At 40.5% G+C, this 25,481-nt stretch overlaps 1 protein-coding gene and 1 pseudogene across 5 annotated transcripts in view; one reads left to right on the forward strand and one right to left on the reverse strand.

The window, feature by feature from the left end:
* The window catches only part of RERE (arginine-glutamic acid dipeptide repeats), a 412,205-nt gene that overhangs the window by 95,204 nt on the left and 291,520 nt on the right, over nt 1-25,481 (reverse strand). For all 5 annotated transcript variants that reach the window (XM_044942961.2, XM_044942960.2, XM_006076676.4 and 2 more), the window contains 2 exons: nt 23,700-23,824; nt 22,516-22,615 (listed from right to left, as the gene is read on the reverse strand). In XM_044942961.2, the coding sequence (XP_044798896.1) occupies nt 22,516-22,615; nt 23,700-23,824 (225 nt within the window). The remainder of the gene's footprint in view (nt 1-22,515; nt 22,616-23,699; nt 23,825-25,481) is intronic.
* Nucleotides 13,941-15,674, forward strand: LOC102399000 (annotated as a pseudogene).

The following is a 25,481-nucleotide window of genomic DNA, read 5'->3' on the forward strand; positions in this document are numbered from 1 at the left end:
AACGCACTAGCCTCTAAGTCACCCCATCGTGGAATTCTCTTTGCTTTGCTGTTTCCCAGCAGTCTGTCAGCTGGTTCCCAGAATTTGCTCCACAGATTGCTCAGCTTGAGCTCTTCCCTTCAATTCTGGTTTGTTCACTGTCAGAGTCCAGGTGGCTCTTCCCCGACCAGCTGTCCACTCTCCTTGGCCATGCCTTCTGCTGCCCTGAGACCCAAGGGACACCCCAGCCCCACCGGGAGGCTGCTGTCATTACATTCTCTGTTGTCCTTCCATTCATTCAACAAGAGCTCCTGAGCAACTCTAAATGTCACATAAAGTGCCACCAAAGATGGCTAAGATGGCCCAAGCACAGTAGCAGAGTGGACCGGGGGTGTGAAAGCGCTAAAAACAATAGCAGCTTCCAGTAGCAAACCCCTAGTTTGGTTCTGCTTAACAAATTGAATGGCAACACCGAATGACACAACACCAGGGACACGGTGCCCTCTGTAACTGCACACAGCTGGCTGCTGCATGAAATGCTCTGAACAACTCAAAAGATTCCAGGTGCTCAGGAGCCCGCCTGCACAACTGCTCCCACAGTCAAGGCCTCTGCAGCCTCATGAGTGTGAGCACGGCATCAAGTCTGAGCAGGGAGACAGATGCCTTAAAGCTTCATCACAAACCGGCTGAGTTGAGGTTCTCATCTGTGTCAAGTGGGACTAACAACATCAGCCCCTCGCTGTGTCAAAGGACCATGAAAAGCAATAAATGAGACACCATGTGACAAGATACCCCAAAAGGCCAAATGGCTATGAACTGTCCAGCGGTACCATCATGGGGAGTAACAGTTCAGGGGCACGGCTATTATGCAAGCTTCTTAAACACTTGCAGGTTCAAGGTGCACACGGTGCTGGGGACTACACAGCCTCGAGTGTCCTGTGACAGCCCCTGACCTCTCTGTGATTAGTAGGAAGGAAGGGTCAGGCCACAAGAAGAAAAACACATTTCTGCGTAATTGCCCAAGTTAAACCTGCTCCTCTCACTCAGCCTGACAAATCATTCCCTGCTTATTACTTTCTATAATTTAATATATATAAGTGCTTTACTGGCAAGCTTCTCGAAAGAATAAATAATACTTAATGACTGCCTACTGTTTAATTAACTCATGATTGAACTTCTCATGGATCGCTATAAACACTAAATTATATCCTTCCTCAAAGCTGCCATGGACAGAATTCTTGTTTCAAGCTTTAACTCTCCTGCCTAAACAATTACGAAATTTCAGCAAATCTGTACATTGGACAGGGAGGTGAGAGAATCAACCTTAATGCCTGGTTATAAACTGTGTTATTTTATAGAGCAAGGATGAGGTCTTAATTTAAATAAGATTGAAAATGTGCACATGTCCGAACATCTCATTTATATTACAGCAATCATTAAACATCGCTGGATCTGGGGCAGTCTGATTAGCATAAACTCTGCGTATTACCACAAGGTTTCGAGTTTCTACTACAGCTTCTCATCTGAGCTGCCATTTTCTGTCTGCGTGATGCTGCAAATAAATTCTCCCCTTGGCACGGCTCAGCTGTCAGGCACCTCTGTTCTATAATGAACCCATGAATTACATCTCCTGCTCTGTCATCCCTGGTCTCACACATCAAAATATTGTTCTTCAACTGTAATTTATAACTTAATTTAAATGTCCCTTTTACTGTGACCTTTTTAGATCAAATGGCATTGCAGCTGGCAGCTACTGCTATGCCAAAGTATTCTTCTGCAATTACAGCCATTATAATAACTGCAGAAAAAGCCTATCTGAGGTTAGATTGCATTCATGCTAAATATTAAATAATTGCAGTCCATTAGGGATAATATTCGATTTCAAAGACTTTTGCTCTGCAAAACACACTGTTTATTTATAAGAAATTGCCAAAATAACTTAGAAAGGGGGAAAAAAGTGGAATTTGGAAACGATCTTAAAATTACTCATGTAGTTTTACACATTCGAATTATTCCTCACTGACATGAGAAAGCTGTCTGAAATCTGACAACTGAAAACGTCCTCTCACAATATATAATTCACAAATGCCTATATATTTTCATTCATTCCTCTATCACCAATGACTTTGTTCAGTTCAGTTCAGTCCAGTCACTCAGTCATGTCCAACTCTTTGCGACTCCATGGACTGCAGCACTCCAGGCCTCCCTGTCCATCACCAACTCCTGGAGCTTGCTCAAACTCATGTCCATTGAATTGGTGATGACATCCAACCATCTCACACTCTGTCATCCCCTTCTCCCACCTTCAATCTTTCCCAGCATCAGGGTCTTTTCTAATGAGTCAGTTCTTTGGATCAGGTAGCCAAAGTATTGGAGCTTCAGTATCAGTCCTTCCAATGAACATTCAGGATTGATTTCCTTTAGGATTGACTGGTTTGATCTCCTTGCAGTCCAAGGGACTCTCAAGAGTCTTCCCCTTCAACACAGTTCAAAAGCATCAATTCTTTGGTGCTCAGCTTTCTTTATGGTCCAACTCTCACATCCATACATGACTACTGGAAAAACCATAGCTTTGACTAGACGAATCTTTGTTGGCAAAACAATGTCTCTGCTTTTTAATATGGTGTCTAGATTGGTCATAGTTTTACTTCCTAGGAGCAAGCATCTTTTAATTTCATGGCTGCAGTCATCATCCACAGTGATTTTGGAGCCCAAGAAAATAAAGCCCAGTGACCTAGTACAAAGCTCAAAACATGATACACACATACATTCAAAAACTAGAGTTAAGATTGAAAGCACAATGCTTATTTTTGTTTGGCCACTGTCACTCCTAATGATGTTACTTAAGCACTGGAGAGGATAAATTTCTCTAAATACTCTTATGGGCACACATTTGAGAGATAAAGGTAAAGACACAGAATTTAACTGCTGAGAGTAAGGGCTGAAGGAAAGATTCAGTTAATTTTCAGAAAGAAATACATATTTGCTGGAATAACTTCTCCTCTCTAACACATTCTGAATAAGTACAATGTTCTAGAAATTATGTCAGCTCCTGAGGTCACAAAGGAGAGGGGGAGACCAAAATTTCTTGAGTGTTGCCTGTGCTAGGAACTTGTACATCTGTGTGTGGGTTCAGTTGCTCATTTGTGCTCAACTCTTTGAGACCCCATGGACTGCAGCCTGCCAGGCTCCTCTGTCCAGGCAAGAATACTGGAGTGGGTTGCCATTCCCTTCTCCAGAGGTGCTAAGAACTTACTCAGTATATAACTTCATCATTTCACATCACTCTTTTGAGGCAAGAGTGCTACATATGAGGAAACAAAACCAAGAGGTTCAGCCTTGTGCTTGGGGCCACCTCCCTACGAAGCAGCAGAGCAAGGATTCCACATTAGCCCAGTGTCCAGGACTCCTAAGACTCAGTCCCTGCCCCCGACCCCTCTACTGGAGCACGTCAGGATCGGCGATCTGCTCACTGCTGCGGGAACAGTGAGCTCAGGGACTCCTCCAGCTGCAGGGATGGGGCAAGCACAAGGTCTTTTCTTACACTGGGGTGGCTAGTCAGGAGTAGCTCAGAGTAGAGAAAACACACATATAAACAAAATAATGAAATAAATGTATAATAAAAACAGAAGAGTGTCAGTGACTAGGGTGCTATTTGTTCTGTTCAAAGAGCAAGATGATTCCACAAAGCAGATTTTAAAGATCAACAGTATACACAATATGATTAACCTTGCCTATACTTAGGGCTTCCCTGGTGGCTTAGCAGTAAAGAATTCGCCAGCCATGCAGAAGCCACGGGTTTGATCCCTGGGTTGGGAAGATCCCCTGGAGGAGGAAATGGCAACCCACTCCAGTATTCTTGCCAGGAAAATCCCATGGACAGAGGAGCCTGGAAGGCTACAGTCCATGGGGTCACAGAGAGTTGGACACCACTGAGGGACTGAGCATGCCTATACTTAATAAAGAGCAACAGTCAAATTAAAACCACTATTCTAGGAGGAGGTAATAAAAGGCAGTTATTACGTCTAGGCAATAATTCACTTATAACAATTTCCCATGGCTAGTACAACACTGTATCATTTCTCATTCGCAGCTCTCACATATGTATCTAGAAAACAGGTCACAATCTCCCGGCTACAGTGCTTTTGAAGATATTCTAAACCCACAGAACAGGGATCTCAACCACAAGGTGATTAGAAAGCAAACACCAAATGCTGGCACATCAGCTGAGCTCAGTAAACTATTTTTAAAATATAGAACAAACCAAGTCTTAGCCATTTCTGACTATTTGTCTGTTTTTAGCATCTAATCTGACATTGTCTTTACAAACATAAACACCTAGACAGGAGAATCTGAGAAGATGCTGGCACCAAAGATGCAGGTTTGGGGGTTCCGCAGAGGTGAGATCTAAATGAGAGAAAGCTCCCAGCTCTGTCTTAGATTCAAACACTTGTCCTGCCACTAGCTGTGTGATAAGAAGCAAAATATTTTTCTAAACCTCAGTTTTCTTAGCTGTAGAAAGGAAGAACATAGAATTCATGCCTGTTTAGGATGAAATAAGATATGTGGTCATCACAGAGCCTGATTCCAGAAGGAGGAAATGTTCCATTTAGGAAAGCTGACTGAGAAGGGATGGGATGCGACGAGTGTCACGGGAAATTGCCCTGGTGCTAGGAGAGTAAGTATGCCTTAGAGCACCATAGGGGTGAGCTCATCCTACAGTACAGAGAAGACAGGACGGAAGATGGGGATGAGAAGGGAAACAACGGAGAACCTGATGGCCTGGGGGGCTCTCAGGAGTGAGGTGCCAGGCTGTCCTGGGGGGAAGTAGCAGCCTGGGCAGAAGGGCCTGGTGGACTCTGCTCTGAGCAGCAGAGTGGCCCCTGGACTTCCTCTGTAACAAAGGGGCTGAACTGGGTCATTTTTCGGAACCCTTCAGTTTTTAATCTTTCTCTTTATAGATTTTGTTTTTAATTTTCATTTGTTTTTGGCTAGGCTGGGTCTTTGTTGCTGCATGCAGACTTTCTCTAGTTGCAGCACTCAGGTTTCTTATTGCAGTGGTTTCTCTTGTGGAGCATGGGCTCTTAGCGTGTGGGCTCCCGTAATTGTGGCACACAGGCTTAGCTGCCCTGCGGCATGTGGGATCTTCCCCAACCAGAGATCGAACTTGCGTCCCCTGCACTGGCAGGCGAATTCTTTACCACTGGACCATCAGGGAAGTTCCACAGATGTTTTTGAAAGGTAAAATTCTAAAGGATATTCTATTGAAAAATGAATAAATGGAAATATTAATACACTCATTTAGAAAAAGTAAACAAACAACATAGCCACTGAACTACGCCAAATTGCCTGGGCCAAACACTGACCAGCTACTGCAGATGCTTCACTTACACCTCAGGGATTTAAGGTTAACGTCTTAACTTTCAGGTCTCTGCAAAAGCTGGACTACTTCACGCCACGGGTCTTTAAATGAAGTTCTGCATAATTATCTACAGAGCTCACAGTATATAACCTCACTTCCCAGAAACAAAACCTTTCCTCCTGCTTTCTGTGTGAGTTCCAGCCCAGGACATAAAGGATGCTGGGCTGTGGTGGATCAAAGCCACCAGTCCAGTGCATGGAAAGGGAGGCCAGCTCCTCAGAATTCAGCACACAAATCCACCGATGAGAAGACCCACCTTAATGATAAAAAATGAGGAGTGTAACTCCAGCCACAGAGAGAAAAACTCCTGGCAGAGTCAGGAATCGTTATTATTTGTCAGCTTAGAAAGACCTATCTCATATCGCAGGCAGAAACTGCTCAGGGCCACAGTGGAAATTTTTTCACTTACTCCTAGAATCTTCACAACCTTGAAAACAGAAAAATGGCAAGGGAAGCTCTAACCTAGAGGGTGACAGAAAAACATAGCTCTATTCCCTTATGCAGACATTAGGGAACCCATTCCTAAATGCTCAAGTGAACTAGGAAGTGCACATGAAAGGTTAGACACAGGTCAATTATAACCAGATTCCTACAAGCAATTAAATTTCTTTAAAATAAATAAACAAAAACAACCTCAAGATCAATGGCATCAGTATTAAGAGAAACCATTTACAAAAATTGCCTAAATTCCTACTCAGAAGAATTTAAGTGCAGAAATGACTGCTTCTCCTCCTCAGGGCTCAGTAACCTTAACCTTGATGATTTTTGACGAGTAATTTTAAGGCTGTGTAAACAATAGTGCATTATTCTTTCTGGCTGCAATGATAAAGTAATGGAACAAAGAAAATCAAAGAGGCACACAGCAAAGCATGCAAGACTACAGAGGTGGGAAGGCTTCTGAGTGACTGCTCTTTTATCTAGAAACCTCAGCCAAGAACAAAGTGAGTGACTAAGAAATAAGCAAGAAATAAGGCTTTGGGCAACCCCAGTAGTGCCTCCAGCTACAGCCCTGCAGAACCAAGAAGCCTCGCCCTGAGCCTGAGAGGCTTAGCCTCCTCACCATTCTGGATTTCTCAGTCTAACAACAGGTCTGAAAGAACAAAGGAAAAAGACTGTATGATTTCAAAACACAGCAGCAGCAGAAGAGAGCCTGACTGTGGAAGACTACCAAACTTGGCAAATACGACACAAACCAAAGACCTCAAACTCGTAACAGTCCCAAAAAATTCTGTGTGATGGCCGCCAGCATGGTAACTCAGAGGCATCAGTGAAGTCAGACTGGAGATCACATGAAAACGAGTATCTCACTAGTGACATGGTTGGGGGAAGGAGTGGAAAGGGGAGAAAAATTTAGAGCCATCCCTCCCCCAAATCCTTGAAGAACCAGTATTCCAAAATACTGGAGTAGGCTGGAACACTTCTGGCTTCCCAGGTGGCGCAGTGGTAAAGAACCCACCTAACAGTGCAGGAGACCAAGACCAAGGTTTGATCCCTGGGTCAGAAAGATCTCCTGCAGAAAGGAATGGCAATTCATTCCAGTATTCTTGCATGGGAAATCACATGGAAAGAGGAGCCTGGCAGAGCTACAATCCAGGGAGCCAAAAAAGTTGAACATGACTGAGCACGTGTGCGTGTACACACACACACACACACACACACAAGCTGGAATACACACCCAACCCATTCTATGGTCAAGGAGTAAGCTAACCAAAGGCAGGGCGGCGAGACAGGCAAGGGTGGGCAGGCGGTGTAGTGATGTAAGAAGCTCTGCGAGTGACTGGCTATGGGGAAATGTCTGTCTCCTCGAGAAGACAGCTGGCCAGGGCAGAGCTGAAGGACAGGAGATGGAAGAGACAGCAGAGACTTTAGAAAGCAACAGCTTCAAAGGTAGCCAGGGCTGACCCCAGGCCACCGGAGACCAGATCTACCAGCAGCATAAGACCTTGCCCCCAGCAGCCCCTGAGGGGCAGGCTGGGACCATCTACGGTAGAGCCAAGGAAGAAATATTCAGCAACCTGACAGGTCAGAATAAGTCAGTTAACATGGTTAACCATAGATGATAATCTATGGTTATCTATAGATTCTATAGATAATCTATGATAATCTACAACCATAGATGATAATTCTCTCATCTAAATAAATATATTCTTTGTACAAAGAAAGCCAAATACATGGTACGTTATGCCAATACAAATATGACAGTATTTTATAAATCAAATATCCTAGGATTTTACAGAAATATCACAGTCACTACTATAATATTTTTACATTCTCAAGATGATAACGTTCACACTTAAATCTAAGTAAATTATAACTGATAGAAAGGGGAAGGAAATAAACTATTACAGAAAATTAAAAATAAGTACTACAATTTCTTTTAGTAACACTGTATACAATAGTAAAACCCAGCTGTTGGGGGCTGAAAAACAACCACCAGAAGACCTCCACATCAAACCCTGGCAACATGCGACTGCAACCCTATTTAAGAAAAAGGTCTTTACAGACAAGACTGTGATGAAGTTAAGGATTTTAAGATGAGAAGACAATTCTAGATTATTCAGGTGGGCCCAATATCCAATGACCAGCATCCTTACAAAAAGACGGGCCGTGGAAAAACATGGGACAGAGAAGACCTAGATACACAGAGAAGATGGCCAAGTGAAGGCAAGAGAAAGAGTGACCACCAGCCCCACAGAGCTCGAAGCCACTCGGTGCTGGAGGAGGCACAGAATGATTCTCCCGAGGAGCTGGAGGGAAGCATGGCCTAACTCATACCCTGATTTTGAACTTCTGGGCTCCAGAACTGTGAGAAATCTGTTGCTTTAAGTTCCGAAGTTTACGGTACTCAATTCGCCAGAGCAGCCACAAGAAACAACTACACTGACCTTCAGACTTTGGGGTAAAAAAATTTATCTAGGAGAGCTGAGGGGAAAAAAAAATTATTCTGAAATATATTTCAAACTAGTATTAAGAAACACACATACTAGTACAAACACTATAAATCTTAACATTCTACCTTTCAGAAGTTATGTTAATATATGAGCCCTTTTAAAACTCATGGGCCTACTTTGTTCTAATATTAAACTCTTACTTAGATTTCAACGCTCATCAAATGCTCTCCCATAAGGGCTTTGCAAAGAGCAAGGACTCCATCACATTTATTGCTGAATAAATAAATGAGTGAATGATTGTATTAAAGCCTCTTCTTCAGTGTAAAAGGGCTAAGGGCTTTTATCCTGACTTGCTAAATACTTACCATATTGATATTAATGCTTCATACAGGTTCACAGGTGCTAAAATTCCAACTGACTGATGTTATAGTAGACATTTTTCAAACCACCACAGAAGCCTCAAAACATTTTATCAGTATTTAGCACAGAAAAAAAAATCTTATGAGACAGAAATTTTTTTAAATTAGCAAAGGAACTTTCTAACTTTGGCCAAACCAAAGTAAAAGCTTTAGTTTGCTGAGACCCTGGGAGGACAGAGGGATACATGCAGTCAGGTGGCAGCAGGAAGGGTTTTCAATTGGCTGAACAGCGAGTCCCCCAAAGTGCAGATTCTCAGGACAACTGCCACGAGGCACTGGGCTCGAGTCTGACTATCCTCCTAGTCCGACACATAAAGTTTAAAACGTGCATACGGCAGTGTGCTTAATAAACTGCAGGTGTTAACTTCTCTCACAGAATTGTTATAAAGATCAAATGAAATCATTCATAAGAAGCACTTAAATTTTCACCTAACATATAAGCACTTAACCAACAAGTACATTTTAATTTTATTACAGCTTATTAATATTGTTGTTATTAATGACATCAGGCAGCTGACCAATAGCTGATACCTAGTAAAATGAGAGTAACAGTGATAAACTTAAGGTTCGATGTCTGGTTGAAAATTCAGTCAAAAAGCTGAGCGGGGGAGAGAATGGCTTAGCAAAGGCATTTAGCCACAGAAAAATGAAATAAGACAAAGACAAAACACAAGGGAAAAAAGCACATGATGTGTACACTTTCATAAAAGCTTACTGCACCAAGGCAAGCTTTCAGGGTAACTGAAGAGAACTTCTTGTCACCACATGCTGATCAAATCTGGCAAGTATTGCTTTAGTGTACATGCCACATTTTAAAAGACATACAGACAGAGCTGACCACAGGAGAAATAAAATGGTTATGAACAAAAATGGTTATACACATACACGTATATAAAAACTACACCATGGACAGAGGATGAGATGGCTAGCTAATATCACAACTCAATGGACATGAATTCTAACAAACTCCAGGAGATAGTGGAGTACAGGGAAGCCGGGCATGCTGTAGTCCATGGGGTCACAGAGTCAGACACAATATAGTGAATGAACAACAAATGCTGATAATCAGTTGAAAAGATCTTGATTATATGAGAAAACTTCAATTACATGGTCTTTTTCTGCATCTTTATTTCTACTATCATTAACAACATGAGGAAGATTCCAATATCCTGCTATGACATAAATAAAACACTAGCAAAGGTGCTTGTCAAAACTGATTTACATAAGGTGTTCTTAAAAATTATTGGAAATAATCGGATAAAATTATTGGATATCCATAAAAAGAAAGCATCTAGCATATCAACTTATACTCTTTTCACCCAAAATCCTGACAGAACAAAACTACCACCCTCCAACCAAGTAATGGTGACTAATCCGAATGGAGAATAATAAAAAGAGGAGAATTTAAGTAAAGGGTGTGAGTGTGGAATCAATTTAGGAGAATCCTGATCATATAATTTGTGTGCTTAGTCACTCAGTCATGTCTTTTGGACTCTCTGCAACCTCATGGACTGTAGCCTACCAGGCCCCTCTGTCCATGGGGATTCTCCAAGAAAGGATACTGGAGTGGGTGGCCATTCTCTTTTCCAGGAGATCTTCCCAACTCAGGGATACAACACAGGTCTCCCGCACTGCAGGCGGATTCTTGACTGTCTGAGACACCAGACAAATGATAATGAAAGGGCCTTTGGGCAGCGCATTATGTGGGAGCTGGGTAATACTCAACATCCATTTAAGTCCGGAGCACTGCAAAGCTGATTCAGGGCCAAGCGCTTCAGTGAAGTCCACTTATAAAGAACAAACAGAAGATCTCTGAGAGAAGTTCTACAGACTTTAAGTTTTTAAAATGAAAGAGAGGAACATGAAAATGATTCTGAGTGTAGGCTTGCTCTGCTGTGCCAACTTTACACCACCAAGCTCCGGGTGATGTGGTTTGGACCTGAACCTGATTTACTTATTCCATCATTCAACAAATATTTAGTGTCTATCTCCACCATGTACCAGGCATTGGGTTATATAGCTCAGAAAACAAAAATGATTAATACTCAATGGTTAACAAATAGTGATATTTATAGATCAGAGATAAAAACTAACTATTAAGCGATTGGAAGCCTTTAATCCTCTGTTGAAGGAGATGTGGGTATGCATAAATAAGTAAACAAACACATACATACTCTCGTGAATATGTAAAAAGCTTAATGCAAATGTCTAACAGCCATCCATATTTCAGGGAATAAAACTGTCCAGGCAAAGGTGAAATCTTTGCTGCATGATTATAAATTTTACTTATATATAGTGAACATATATATGTTTAGTGTTAGTGAAAGTAAACATAAGCATGCAAATAAGTTTCTGAGAAAGAGAAGTCAAAGAATCTGAATTTTATCAGGAAATGGGAAAGATATCTGAGCTCAAAGAATAAAATCCAATATCAATTTAGTATAAATAAGTCAGAATGGTATCTTCCAGGAAAACTTACTCTCAAACTATGGGGCTCTGCTATAGCTTCCAAGCGTAAATATAAAGGTCTATTTCTGTATTAATAAGAGATCAAATAAATGTAAGCATTTAAAGATGGCTGAATTAATCTCATTAGAATACTACGGGCCATTTAAACGTTACACAGCAATTATGTTTAAGAGTTACATATAAGCTAAATGTGTACAGATAAGCCTAAATAAAACTGCATATAAGGCTTTCCTGCTGGCTCAGTGGTGAAGAATCCACCTGCCAGTGTAACAGACACAGGTTTGATGCCTGTTCCTGGAAGACCCCACATGCGGTGGAGCGGCTGAGGCTGTGCACCGCAACTGCTGCACCACTGCTGTGGAGCCCATACCTGCAACGGACGAGCTACCACAGTGAGAAGGCCATACACCTCGACTACAGTAGTCCCTGCTCACCACGACCAGAGAAAAGACTGTGCAGCAAGGAAGACACGCACAGCCAAAATAAAAAAATAATTAAAAAAATATTTTAATTAAAAGAAAACTCCTTAAAGAGAAACACATAGAAACATTTCTATCTCCATCTTTCAGAGAGAGCATCATTGCTTTGTCATATTTTAACATATTATTTAACATGCTATGTAAGTTTATAAATAAAACAATTCTGCATTTTTAGGCATTCACAATTTAAAATAAAATAGTAAAACATAATAAAACATATTATGAGCAATGAAGAATTGATGCCTTCGAACTGTGGTGCTGGAGAAGACTATTAAGAGAGTCCCTTGGACAGCAAGGAGATCAAATCAGTCAATCCTAAAGGAAATCAACCCTGAAATACTCTTTGGAAGGACTGATGCTAAAGCTGAAACTCCAATACTTTGGCTGACCTGATGTGAAGAGCTGACTCACTGGAAAAGACCCTGATGCTGGGAAAGATTAAAGGCAAGAGGAGAAGAGGGTGACAGAGGATGAGATGGTTGGATGGCATCACAGACTCAAAGGACATGAGTTTGAGTAAACTTCAGGAGTTGGTGATGGACAGGGCAGCCTGGCATATTGCAGCCCATGGGGGTCGCAAAGAGCAGGACACAACTAAGTGACTGAACAACAACAAAAATGTATTTTTGCTGACATACCTTAAGAAGTATGCCCATAGTTACTAAGAATACCCTCTTGTAGTAAGCGAGGCCAACATGTTTATTACATATTCTTCCTTTATATCAGTACAAAACTTTTTTAAGTAAGAAGTAAAAAGATAAGAAATACATATTAATGGTAATGAGCAAACAAAGAACCCTGTACCTAACTATTTTGCAAGTTCACCACTGAATCAAAAGTAACATCGTGTGGCCATAAAAGTAATAATATATTAACTACTTCTGTGATTCTCCAATGACACTAGTTCTGCTATAAAAAAGTAAGTGGCTCAAGTTTCATATCACCTGAGAATCATCTGCACTGTTAAAATGGACTAAATACTCCAAACAAAAAGTAGAGCTTGCCAGATGGGATAAAAAAGCAAGAAACAACTAGAAAGCTAAAGTACACAGAAGAGGTACTTTAAACAAACAAACAAAAGGGTTCAAAGTAAGAAGCTGGAAGAAGACACACTACATGCAGACAAGAGGCATAAGAAAGCTAGAGCACTGTATGAATTTCGGACAAAACTGAATTTAAGACAAAGGGTATCACTAGGCACAAAAAGGATTGTACCAAAAGGGGAACAGGCTTAGTACATGGAGCAAGGTCAGTATTAGAAATGTTCATGCACCTAGTGATACAGTTCCCACACACATGAAGCAAAACTAACAGAGACAAAGGGGAAATAACCAAATTCACGATCATAGTGAAAGACTTTAATACATCTGTCAGTAACTGACAACACAACTAGATAAAAGAATGGACTTCCCTGGTGGTTAAGAATCCACCTGCCAATCCAGGCAACAGGAGTTTGACCCCTGGTCCGGGAAGATCCCACAAGCTGCGAAGCAAGCTCACCATGTTCTAGGGCCTTGCTCCACAACAAGAGAAGTCACCGCCATGAGAAGCCCACATACCACAACTAGAAAGTAGCACCCACTCTGTGCAACTAGAGAAAAGTCGGCACGCAGCAAAAGAGACCCAGCATAGTCAAAACTAAAATAAATAAATGAGGCAGAGAAGATCTGAATGATAATATCAACGACCCCAAAGAAACTGACAACTATAAAACAGTACAACTAATAACTGCAAAATAAAAGTTCATTACATGGAACATTCACAAGATAAATCACATGCTGAGACAAGAACCAAGTCTCAGATCTCAACAGATTGAAATCTCACTGGGTACTCTTTGATCACAACAGAACTAAATTAGAAATCAATAACATTCCAAAAGGAGGGAAGGAAAGAGGGAAAAAGAATCCTAAGTCCATGCTAATTATACAATTTAATTCTACATAATCCACAGGTAAAAGAAGAAATCACACATAAATTTTTTTTAAATTTTAACTAAAAGGCAATAGAAGAACAACAAATTGAATTTGTGTCAGTTATTTAAGACCCCAACTTAGGAAGCTAGGGGAAAAAATATTCAAATTAACCCAAAATAAGTGGAAAAGAAATAATAGAAGTAAGATCGAGAGATCAATGAAATAGAAAACAACAGAGGGGGGAAAAAAAATCAATGAAACCAAACACTACTTATCCAAAAAGATCAATAATATTGATAAACCTCTATTAAGAATGACTAAGAAGAGAGGAGACGCACTCTGCTTTGTCTTCTTTGTGCTGCCCTTACCACTGTCTGGAGAACTTTCTCTCCCCTGGGCACAATGGCAACTCTTATGGAAAAACTGATTGCACCAGATGCAGAAGAAGAGGGAATGGTTCCAAACAATAAGATCACTGCAGAGGGTACTGGACAAGTCAGTATGGCATGTACCATCAGCATTCTGGGAAAGTCTCTGACTGATGAGTTTGTTCTTGTGGATGTTTTGGAAGATAAACCCAAAGGAGAAATGATGGACCTGCAGCACAAGAGTTTATTCCTTCAGACACCAAAAATCGTGGCAGACAAAGATTACTCTGTCACTGCCAATTCCAAGATCGTGGTGGTAAGTGCAAGAGTTCACTAGTAAGAGGGGGAGAGGCACCTGAATCTGGTGCAAAAGAACATTAATGTCTTCAAGCTCATCACTGCTCAGATTGTGAAGTACAATCCCAACTGCATCATCATGGTGGTTTCCAACCCAGCAGACATTCTCACATACATTACTTGGAAACCAAGTGGATTACCCAAGCACTGTGTGATCGCAAGTGGATGTAATCTGGATTCTGCTGTATTTCGCTGTCTTATGGCTGAAAATTAAAAGATACTTCCTCCTTGGAAGAAAAGCTATGACCAACCTAGTGAAGTGAAGTCACTCAGTTATGTCCAACTCTTTGCGACCCCATGGACTGTAGACTACCAGGCTCCTCTGTCCATGGGATTTTCCAGGCAATAGTACTGGAGTGGATTGCCAACCTAGACAGCATACTAAAAAGCAGAGATATTAGTTTGCCAACAAAGGTCTGTCTAGTCAAAGCTGTGGTTTTTCCGGTAGTCGTGTATGGATGTGAGAGCTGGGCTATAAAGGAAGCTGAGTGCCAAAGAATTGATGCTTTTGAACTGTGGAGTTGGAGAAGACTCTTGAGAGTCCCTTGGGCTGCAAGGAGATCCAATCAGTCCATCCTAAAGGAAATCAGCCCTGAATATTCATTGGAAGGACTGATGCTGAAGCTGAAACTCCAATACTTTGGCCACCTGATGCGAAGAGCTGACTCATTGGAAAAGACCCTGATGCTGGGTAGGATTGAAGGCGGGAGGAGAAGCGGATGACAGAGGATGAGATGGTTGGATGGTATCACTGACTTGATGGACATGAGTTTGAGTAAGCTCCAGGAGTTGGTGATGGACAGGGAAGTCTGGCGTGCTCCAGTCCATGGGGTTGCCAAGAGTTGGACACAACTGAGTGACTGAACCGAACTGATGGCTGAAAAACTTGGCATTCATCTCAGCAGCTGCCACAGATGGATTTTGGGAGAACATGGCGACTCAAGCGTGGCTGTGTGGAGTGGAGTGAATGTGGCAGGTGTTTCTCTCCAGGAAGTGAATCCAGAAATGGGAATAGACAATAATAGTGAAAACTGGAAGGAAGTGCATAAGATGGTAGTTGAGAGTGCCTATGAATTCATCAAGCTAAAAGGATATTCCAATTGGGCTACTCAATTAAGTGTGGCTGATCTTACTGAATCCATGTTGAAAAATTTATCCAGGAATCACCCAGTGTCAACAATGGTGAAGGGCAGGTATGGCATTGAGAATGAAGTCTTCCTGAGCCTTCCATGTATTTTGAATGCTCAGGAGTTAACCAGTTTTACCAACCAGAAGCTGAAGGATAAAAAGGTTGATCAACTCAAGAATAGTGTAGATACCCTCTGAGGCATCCAGAAGGACTTAAAGGAACTGTGACTTCTGGAGGCAAGGCTGTAGAAACTTAAAACTACAACGTGATTAACCACAAGCCTTTAGTTTGTGTCTGTGTACATGGAGCACAGTTCACTTTTGTCCTCCTAAGTCTGTGAATCTGGGCTCCCAGAGTCAAAGCCCATGCTTGCTTTAATGCCTGCAAGATGAGTTCTTGAACAAATAATCCACCTAGCGTTTAAAAAAAAAAAAAAAAGAATGACTAAGAAGAAACAATCAATATTAAAAATGAAAGAAAGGTCAAAATTACAGATTCTTATAAACATTAAAAAGAATCTTCTGAAATAATTTTAAATTTTTACCAATAAATTTGATAACCCAGATGAAATGAACAAAACATTTAGAGATCAACAGATGACTAGTGACGCATGATAAAATATAAAGTCTGAATAGCTATGTCTGTCTGTCCTTCTGTAACAGGAAAGAACACACCTAACTCCATATCGGCCTGTTCCTTCAGCTCTGACACTCTGACTCTGGTGCCTGTGCATGGTCATGCTGGCTGTGCACCTCTGTTAAAGTATGTTGCCCACAGCCTGAAATATATGTGATAGCTCACTCTTGTTGGAGGCTTATAAGAACACTGTGACCAGATCTACATGAACAGGTGCAGGAAAAAAGGATTCTGGCACCAACAGTTTACGACAGTCAGCTGCCCCCACCCCTCCTTTTTGGTATGAAAGAAGTCTGAGTTCTAACTCAGGTGAGGTGATTCTCTGGGACACTAGTCCACCATCTTCTCAGTCTGCTGGCTTCCCGAACAGTCACTGTTCCTCGGCCGGACATCTCGTCTCTCTATTCATTGGCCTGTCGTGCGGTGAGCAGTACAGTAAGTCTCTTACATTTGAAGGAGTTTCGTTCTGAGAGCATGTCTGTGACTCCAATTTGTTCCTAAGTCCAACAAAGTTAGCCTAGTTCAGTTCAGTTTCTCAGTCGTGCCCAACTCTTTGCAACCCCATGAATCACAGCACGCCAGGCCTCCCTGTCCATCACCAATTCCCGGAGTTCACTCAAACTCATGTCCATCGAGTTGGTGATGCCATCCAACCATCTCATCCTCTGTCGTCCCCTTCTCCTTCTGCTCTCAATCTTTCCCAGCATCAGGGTCTTTTCAAATAAGTCAGCTCTTCACATCAGGTGGCCAAAGTATTGGAGTTTCAGCTTCAGCATCAGTCCTTCCAAAGAACACCCAGGACTGATCTCCTTTAGGATGGACTGGTTGGCTCTCCTTGCAGTCCAAGGGACTCTCAAGAGTCTTCTCCAACACCACAGTTCAAAAGCATCAATTCTTCGGCGCTAAGGACCCAACAAACACAATCGTCTCTGTATCATTGCTTTTACACTTGATTCCGGACACCCTGGGTTTGAAATAAAGATACCATGCTGCTGTGCCCTATACAGCACTGCACAGTAAACAAAAGCACAGTCACTTGTGGAGTGACTGTACATGACAATGTACACCAGACACCAAACTAACTTACACAACTGGACATGCAAACACATGCTTGCATCTTTGAAAGTTTGCTACTTGAAGGTTCGTATGCAGGAGACTTACTGTATGAACCTGGTTTCAGTAACACTTTTTAACTTTCCATTAAAAAAATGTAGTCCCAAATGGCTACACTGTCAATTCTATCAAACATTTAACAATAAAGATCAATCCTTTATAAATTCTTTAAGAGAAAGAAAAAGAGTAGGAGGAACTATTTCCCAACTAATTTTTTAAATCAGTATTATTCTGATATTAAAACCAGACAAAGGTATTACAAAGGAAGACGACTACAGCTCACCGTCCGTCATGAACACAAAGACGACAGTTTTTAACAGTAAATTGAATCCAATAGTACATAATACCCAAGCAGGATTTAATCTAGGAACGTAGTCGGTTTAAAGTCTGAAATTAATTAATGTAATTTACCAAACGAACAAAAAAAGTATAACAACCTATGACCATCTCAACAGATACACAAGAAAAAAATAGCATCTGACAAAATTCAATGTTCATTCATGGTAAAAACCTTAACAAACTTAGATACAAAAGGGAACATTCTCAGCTTGTTTAAATAACAAAAAAATCCTACATTGCACGTAACAGTGAACAACTGAGTGTTTTTTCTTTAAGATGAGAAAAAAAGCAAATATGTCTATTCTCATCATTTCTATCCAGTACTGTACTGGAGATTCAAGCAAGTGTAATAAAGCACAAAAAAAGAAATAAAACACATAAATCAGAAAAAGGTAATGCTGTCTTTGTTTGCAGATGACATGACATTGTGCACATGCAACAGCCTAAGGAACTAACCAGAAAGCTACTAGTGTTAACCTTGCATTCTTTGTATAATACAAGGTCATCACATAAAAACTGACTGTATTTCTATCCTATCAATGAACATTTAGAGAATGAAATTAAAAAATACAATTTTATTAACAATAGAATCTTCAAACAATAACTACTTAAGGGATAAATTTTACAAAATAAGTGTAAAACTTGTACAATGAAAACTACAATATCTCAAAGAAATTAAAGAACACTTTTTTTTCCCCAAATGGAGAGATACTATTATCAGGTTCATGGATTGGAAGATTCAAATTGTTAAGGTATCAATTCTTCCTAAATTGATTCATACATCCAATGCAATCTCAATCAAAATAACATCAAAGCCTTTTTTTAAAACAGAAGCTAACAAGCTGATTCTAAAATTTACATGAAAACATAAATTACCTAAAACAGCCAAAGTAATCTTGAAATCAAGTAGAAAATAGGAAGATGTATCACCTGGGTTCTTATAAAACTATAGTATTAAAAATACTGAAGTACTAGAAAAAAGAGAGATGTCAGATCAGTGAAACAGAATAGGATCTTAAAAATACAAACACATACAAGGAGTGGTTGTTCAATAAAAGCATAAAGCAATTAAATGACCAAAGACTATTTCCAAAAAACCTGGCTGTACAACTGGCCTCAGTGTGGAAAAGAAAGAATTTTCACCTCTACCTCGTATCACATGTAAAATTACTTTGAAATGAATCTAAGAACTAAAACTTCAAAAGAAAGCATAGAAACAAACCTTGTAATCCTGAGATGATCAAAGAAATTTTCATTAAAAAAAAATGATGCATCAGATTTTGGCGAAATTACATACTTTTTGAAATACAGCATTATATATATATATAGTCATACCACGGGAGGAAATATTTACAATACATGTATCAAAGCACTTTTATCTTTAATATGAAAATAATTCTTACAACTAAATTGTACTCAAGGCCAAATAATACAATTTTTTAAATTGGGCAAGAGATATCCTCCCCAAAAGCTATACAAATGGGCTTGAACACATATAAAGATGCTCAACATTACCTAGTGTCAGGAAATTTAAATTAAAAACCTCAATGACATATCATTACATATCCATTAGAATGGCTAAAACTCAAAAGACTGAAGACATCAAGTCTTGTGGAGTATGCTAAAGAACTGAAATTCTAACACACTACTAACAGGAATGTAAAATGGTACAGCCACTGTGGAAACCTGTTTGATAACTTTTCTAAAAAGCTGCCAGCACTGCCAGGTATTTACTCAAGAGAAATGAAAATATATGTCCTAAAAAAAGACTTGTGTAATAATTCCTAATGGCCAAAAGCTTGGGAAAAAACCAAATATCCATCACCAGGTCAAAGGATAAAATACTATGGAGATCCATAGATTGGAATACTACTCAGCAATAAAAAAGGCATGCAACATACATCTACTATAAAATTACTGTGCTGAAAGAGTCCAAACCCCAAGTGCTACATACAATATTATTCTAATTCATGCAACATTCTAGAAAATGCAACTGATCTATAATGAGAAAAATGTATCAGTGCTTATCTGAGGCTAGAAACAGCAAAGAATTATAAAAGAGCGTGAGGCAACTTTTGGAGATGCTAGAAATGATTTCTACCTTGAAACACTGTAGTAGCTTCATTGGTATACACATTTAAAAAAAACTCATCAAATTGTATACTTTAAATGAGAGCAGTTTATTATACAAAAATTACACTCCAATAAATTTTTTTTTAATATACACTAAAACTCTCATTTGGGAATAATGAAGAAAAAAGTCAAATAAGTAATGCAGAGGAGTTTATATTTAAAAATAGGTCCATATAATGGTAATATGGAGAAGGAAATGGCAACCCACTCCAGTATTCTTGCCTGGAAAACCCTAGGGATAGAGGAGCCTGGTGGGCTACAGTCCACAGGGTCACGAAGAGTCAGACATGACTGAGCATGCACACTCATAATTATAATAAAGAACAAACAGTTCAAAAATGTTCTATTAGTGACTGCAGTTTTAAACTATTATTAAACTATTTATTTAGGGAGTTGGTGATGGACAGGGGAGGCCTGGAGTGCTGCAGTCCATGGGGTCGCAAACAGTTGGACACGACTGAGCAACTGAACTGACCTGAACTGAACTGAAATTCAAAGAGTCCTATTGGGCTACTAAACATACTATAATGTAGCCACACTGCAGATTCCATATACTTTAAATTTCTACACTGTCCTGGGAAACAGGAAATAGACACAGGTTTATTCTAAGTTTATAAAAGCTTTACATTGTTTTGACTCTATGCTATACTCTAAGAAATAATAAATACTTCTCACATGACAATGAATTTATCTTTTTAATTTATTACTTAACATAACTCAAAACCCTCTTATTCCAAGGAATGTGAAATAAACATTAACTTCTCTCAAGATTTTTCCAATCACTTCACTTCTCATTAAAGAAAGTGCCTGAAACTAAAACGCTCCATGAACCAGTACAACAAAAGTATAAAAATTAAAACAGCCACTAAATGTTTCCATTCATCATAAAATGAGCACACAACTCAGTCTTTTGATGGCTAAATGCACTTGTATTGCATAATCCGACACCTGAGCCACCCTGGGCTCGCCTAGGCAGGAAGAATTTCAAATGATGAGAAGGTAGCTTCACAGAAACAAAAACCATAAACCAAAACCCTCCGGCAATGCTTAAGAAAATTTCAGAAGGAACTTGCTACAAAGGACCACAGGCAAAAATAGCTCAAATTATTTCTGCACAAAAGTATGTTCCACAGGATCTTTAGATGGGTTGGAATAAGAGAATAAATCAGATAATTCAGGAAAAGTGTCAAAAACAGACATTTAATTACATATGGCAACATTTTTGTTACTCAAAATTCAACTGATCAGCATAAAGCTTTTATACCAAAACCCAACAGAAAACCAGCTCATTTCAAAGAGTGACTTTGAATATACACACATTTTTAAGGGTATTTTGAATTCACAGACATTCACAGCTACATCTGTCATAGCCACTGATGATGTTGTCATCATCTCTGAGTCTCAGTTTTCTCATCTGTAAAACAATCTCAAAGGCCCCTCTGGCTCTATCACTGTATGTTCAGAATAAGGATTCCTTATAACCACAAAAGTTCTAAGTAGCAAACAGGTGAGAAAGTAAATGGGAATATGAAATCATTCACTTATTTAGAACATGGCATATGCCCAGCAAGGTGATTCAACCTCCAACACATAAGAGACTATTATAATGTTATGTAACACTCAAGAAACACAACTAGACCAGGAATAACAACCAGCTATGTCATTCAGATATCTACACTTTTCCCCAGCAACAAGCTGTACAGGAGAAAGATCCCTAAATCGGGGTCTGTTGCCAACTTTTTGGATTGTTGACAACAATCATACAAGTCACCTGGTCTCCCTGTGCTTCGGATTCTAATCTATTTAGAGACTGGAACAGATGACTGAAAGAAGTCCTTTCCAATTACAGTAACCTCTCAAGAAAAAGACAAACAAAAAGAGTGCTTAAATGACACTCTATCATCACCAAGAGTTGCTCAACCTCATGTTCAATATCCTACGTAAGTATATAGAACCATGCAGACTCTTTGTGAACAGATCAGAAATCCATAAAAATTCATTATTACTTCAGATCTGATCATTCCACATTAATGAACACACAGGAGAAGAACTGTTTCAAGGAACTATATGACACACTCATTTTCCTGTACAGCCGCACAGGATATACTCTGAGGTCAAAAAGGAGTGTCCAAAGAAGTAAACTGGTTTCAGGAGTCCTACTGCTAGAGGCGGCTCAAGCTGGGTTAATCCAAGCTGCTGTGGAGTCATAGGATTAAAGCAGATGACTGCTCACACAGGATATGTGATGCAACCAACTCAGTACCGTTATGCTCGTGGGTTACATTTTACTTTAGTTTTTTTAAATGATTATTATTATTTTTAATTTAACTTTTTTATAAACATCTGAAATATTTACATTGTTCCAAAGCCAAATATATAAAAACCAAATTTGTTCAAAGAATATATTAAGGCTTGGAAAGCAGGGCCTCTGGATTTACATCTTAAGTGTATGACCATGGATTGTGACTCCACTGCTCTCAACTTACTTGCCTGTGTCCACACAGTGGTCATAACAGAGCCTCCCTAAGAGGGGCGCTGTGAGGATTCAGTAAGATCACTGTGCCTACTACTGGGCTTGTGAGAGCTCAGTGAACTCTGACCACTATCACCAGGCTCTTGGCAGAGGCTCGCCACAGTACTGGAGCACAGACGCAGGTCACAAGGTGAATCTGGAGGTGCCATATCACTGGCAAGGTCATGGAGCCCACCACCGGGACCACGACTCCCATCTTTCAAGCCCAGCAGTACCCAACAGCACTGCCTTCTGAGACTTCAGACCCCTTCATGGGCCATCATCACAGACTCCCTATGGCTGGCACAGGAGAAAGAAGAATTTACTTCCCACCTAGAGAACTTCAAAGGTCTCACCGTATTCAGTGCGTTGAGGGTGGTGTCATCCCGCGAGGCCGCCACACAGCCATCTTCCGTGGAGCCTCCGTCACACATCCCGGCGAAGGCCGCCATGCTCCTATGGAGACGGGAAGAGAACACAGCAGGGCAGACATTTCAGCCCTTGGTTCTCAGAGTGCAGCTCCAGCCCAGACCAAATTTCACCACTATATGCACGATTAAGACAGAGTTCTCAGCCCTGCTTCTGCTCTCATCTTAAAAAAATTTTTTTAAGTTTCTCTGCAGTTCACTCCTTACTCACCAAGAAAAAGAAATGTTATTTTCATTCTATTCCATTTGTTTTTCTTCCCATGCTTATCAGTACTTAGACTTTAGTTTTGAGGGCGTGAATAATCTAAAACTATCTGCCAGAATGGTCAGCTGGATTATAAACTTTTGAAAGGTCAGTCTCCAGAAAATATGTAAAACTGAATCCTTTGAAATTTTACTTAATCTGTCTCATGCTGTACATTAACCATCTCTAAACAAACATGGAAGAGGTGAAAAAAAACTCTTAGTAGTCACCCCTGCCCTGAAGCCCCCATCTCTGCTGTAGCCTCCAAGTTACACTGCTGACCATACAGCAGCCAGAGTTACAACTCCATCACCACCTTACTTCAGCATTTCTGTTGCGGGCTGTTGATACTGCAGTGAGTGAGTCCCAGAAACCCCTGCAGACAAAGGAAGGCCCTGCCTGCACTGTGACATGTCTGGGACAGACGTGAACTTCTCCTTTTGTAATTTAGGCATTTTCAGGTTAGCAAGTATTCATATAGGTAAGCCCTCAAAATGTAAAGTTTAGGTCAGATACCGATGAACAGCCATGGAGCAAAGAAATACGGAATGGGATTTTAAGATGCGCTGAATGAGCCAATTACTCAACTGTATTAAGAAGCGCTGATACTAGAATATGTGACATACGATGTTTTCTTCCTGAAAAGTTCTAAAATCTGAGTTGGGGCAAACACCAAGGAGGAAAAAAGTGACCTCACCATCAAAAGTTGTGTTTCTCCAGTAAGAAGGAGCAGGGCTCTAGTTACAGACAGCATAACAAAACGTAAAGCCAGAGAATGCCCAATATATAAACACAACTTCAGGGGAAAGGGGAAAGTTTACTGACCACTCATCAATTCAGAAAGCAGGAGGGTGTGGACTCCTATTACCTTGCTGCCCTCAAGTACATGAGGAGGTCACAGTCATTAACGCCAGGCATCCAGACCAGTTCCTCATGCTGGGTCACAGTGTCTCCATCAGGAGAAGGGAATGGTTGCAAGTCGGGCAGTTTGGCCTGTAAGACAGGGATGAAGAAGTCACAATCAAGGCATATTCAAAGAGCTGCCTGTGCAGGCAGGCCTTGGGGACAGACACAGTAGCTAATCGAGCCTCTTTCTTTCGGCAGTACTGAAATAACTGAAAACTCATGAGTCACTGAAGCTGGCCCATCGCACACTCTGGGATCGTTTTACTGCAGGAGATTTCATAATGGACTTGATCTCTACTTAAGGAACTGCTAACAGTGTCAACGTAAAGTGGTGCCAGCATGGTCCACAGAGTGAAAAAGAAGTGGGCACATGTGAATAAAGAAGTAACAAAACAAAAAATGTTTTGGGAATAAGAGCTCCTTGATAAAGAAGGGAGAACTACACATCCAATAAAACATGTTTATATATATATATATAAAAAAATAATGGAGTCTCACCTAAGGATGTATACTAAAACAATGAGTGAACACTCTGCAAACCAATGCTACTTTTAGGAGTCAAGATCAATGAGTCACATATCAGTAGACATATTAATACAAAAAATCCATAAAGGTAACAACAATAAAATCAGGAGCACTAAATGATGGTGACAGAAATTGAATGAGCAGTGGTTCCAGGAGGAGAGGGCTGCTGGACGAGGGGTAGGCAGGAGCTTCTGAGATGACCCATGTTCTGTGCCTTGAAATGAACTGTCACAGAGGACTGAAGAGTATACCTACGATACAAACAGGTCACTATACATAAAGCACACCTCAATTTAAAAAAAATTTTTGGAAAGATTTGAAAAACAGTGCTCAACAACCAAGATTCCAAGTCAATTCTGTTAGAAAGTCAAATATTGGGTTGGCCAAAAAGTTTGTTCGGGTGTTTGGCATGCTGTTACGGAAAAACTGAAACCAAGATTTTGGCCAAGCCAATATCTCCAGCGTTGTCTCGCCCTCCACTACTGGAACAGAGCAAGTATAAACAGGACTCATGACTGCTCAGAGGCCTATGAAAAGTCACCCATCTGCAAAACACACATATTCTTATTATTTTCTTAAATCAAGAACATGGTCACATTAATTTAATATTTTAAATTAAAAGCTGCAGTTTAAAAGCTCCAGTGTCCACAGAAACAGGCAAAAACTGTAAACGACTGAAGCAGGCAGAGTGTACAGCCAACAAAAATAAAATGAGGGCCTCGTGTTTCACTTTAAATGTTCTGCTGTCCACAGTAAACAGAATGCGACATCCCAGTTCAGACTTGCCGCATTCCAAGTGCTCAAATCCATCCATGACAACAGCTCCCACTCTGAGCATGCAGGTGTTAGGTGTGAAGGGATCGGGATGAGATGGAGAGAGTCCCGTCTGGAGAACGCTGCCATGCAGGAGTGGGAACCAGTGTTCATACATACTCCAGGTTTCCCCAAAGTCCAGAAATCTTGACTTTAATGTGAAAGTTCACGGCTTTAAATGTTTGTTATTCAAGTTTTAAAAACAATTGTGTGGCAAAACTCAACATGAGTCAACCATGCAGCTGGCAGGCTACTGTCTACACACTCTGCTTCACAGTCTACCTCCCAAGCCTCTCACTGTGTATCAGGTGCTGACTGCACCCCCTCAAAATGGTGTGCTTCCTTAATTCAGTACAGAATTGGGAGCCACAGTGAGTTCTCCTTAAAATTAAAGCACAACAGCAAC

This window comes from Bubalus bubalis, chromosome 5 (assembly GCF_019923935.1).
Source record: "Bubalus bubalis isolate 160015118507 breed Murrah chromosome 5, NDDB_SH_1, whole genome shotgun sequence".
In the NCBI taxonomy this organism is placed as follows: Eukaryota; Metazoa; Chordata; class Mammalia; order Artiodactyla; family Bovidae; genus Bubalus; species Bubalus bubalis.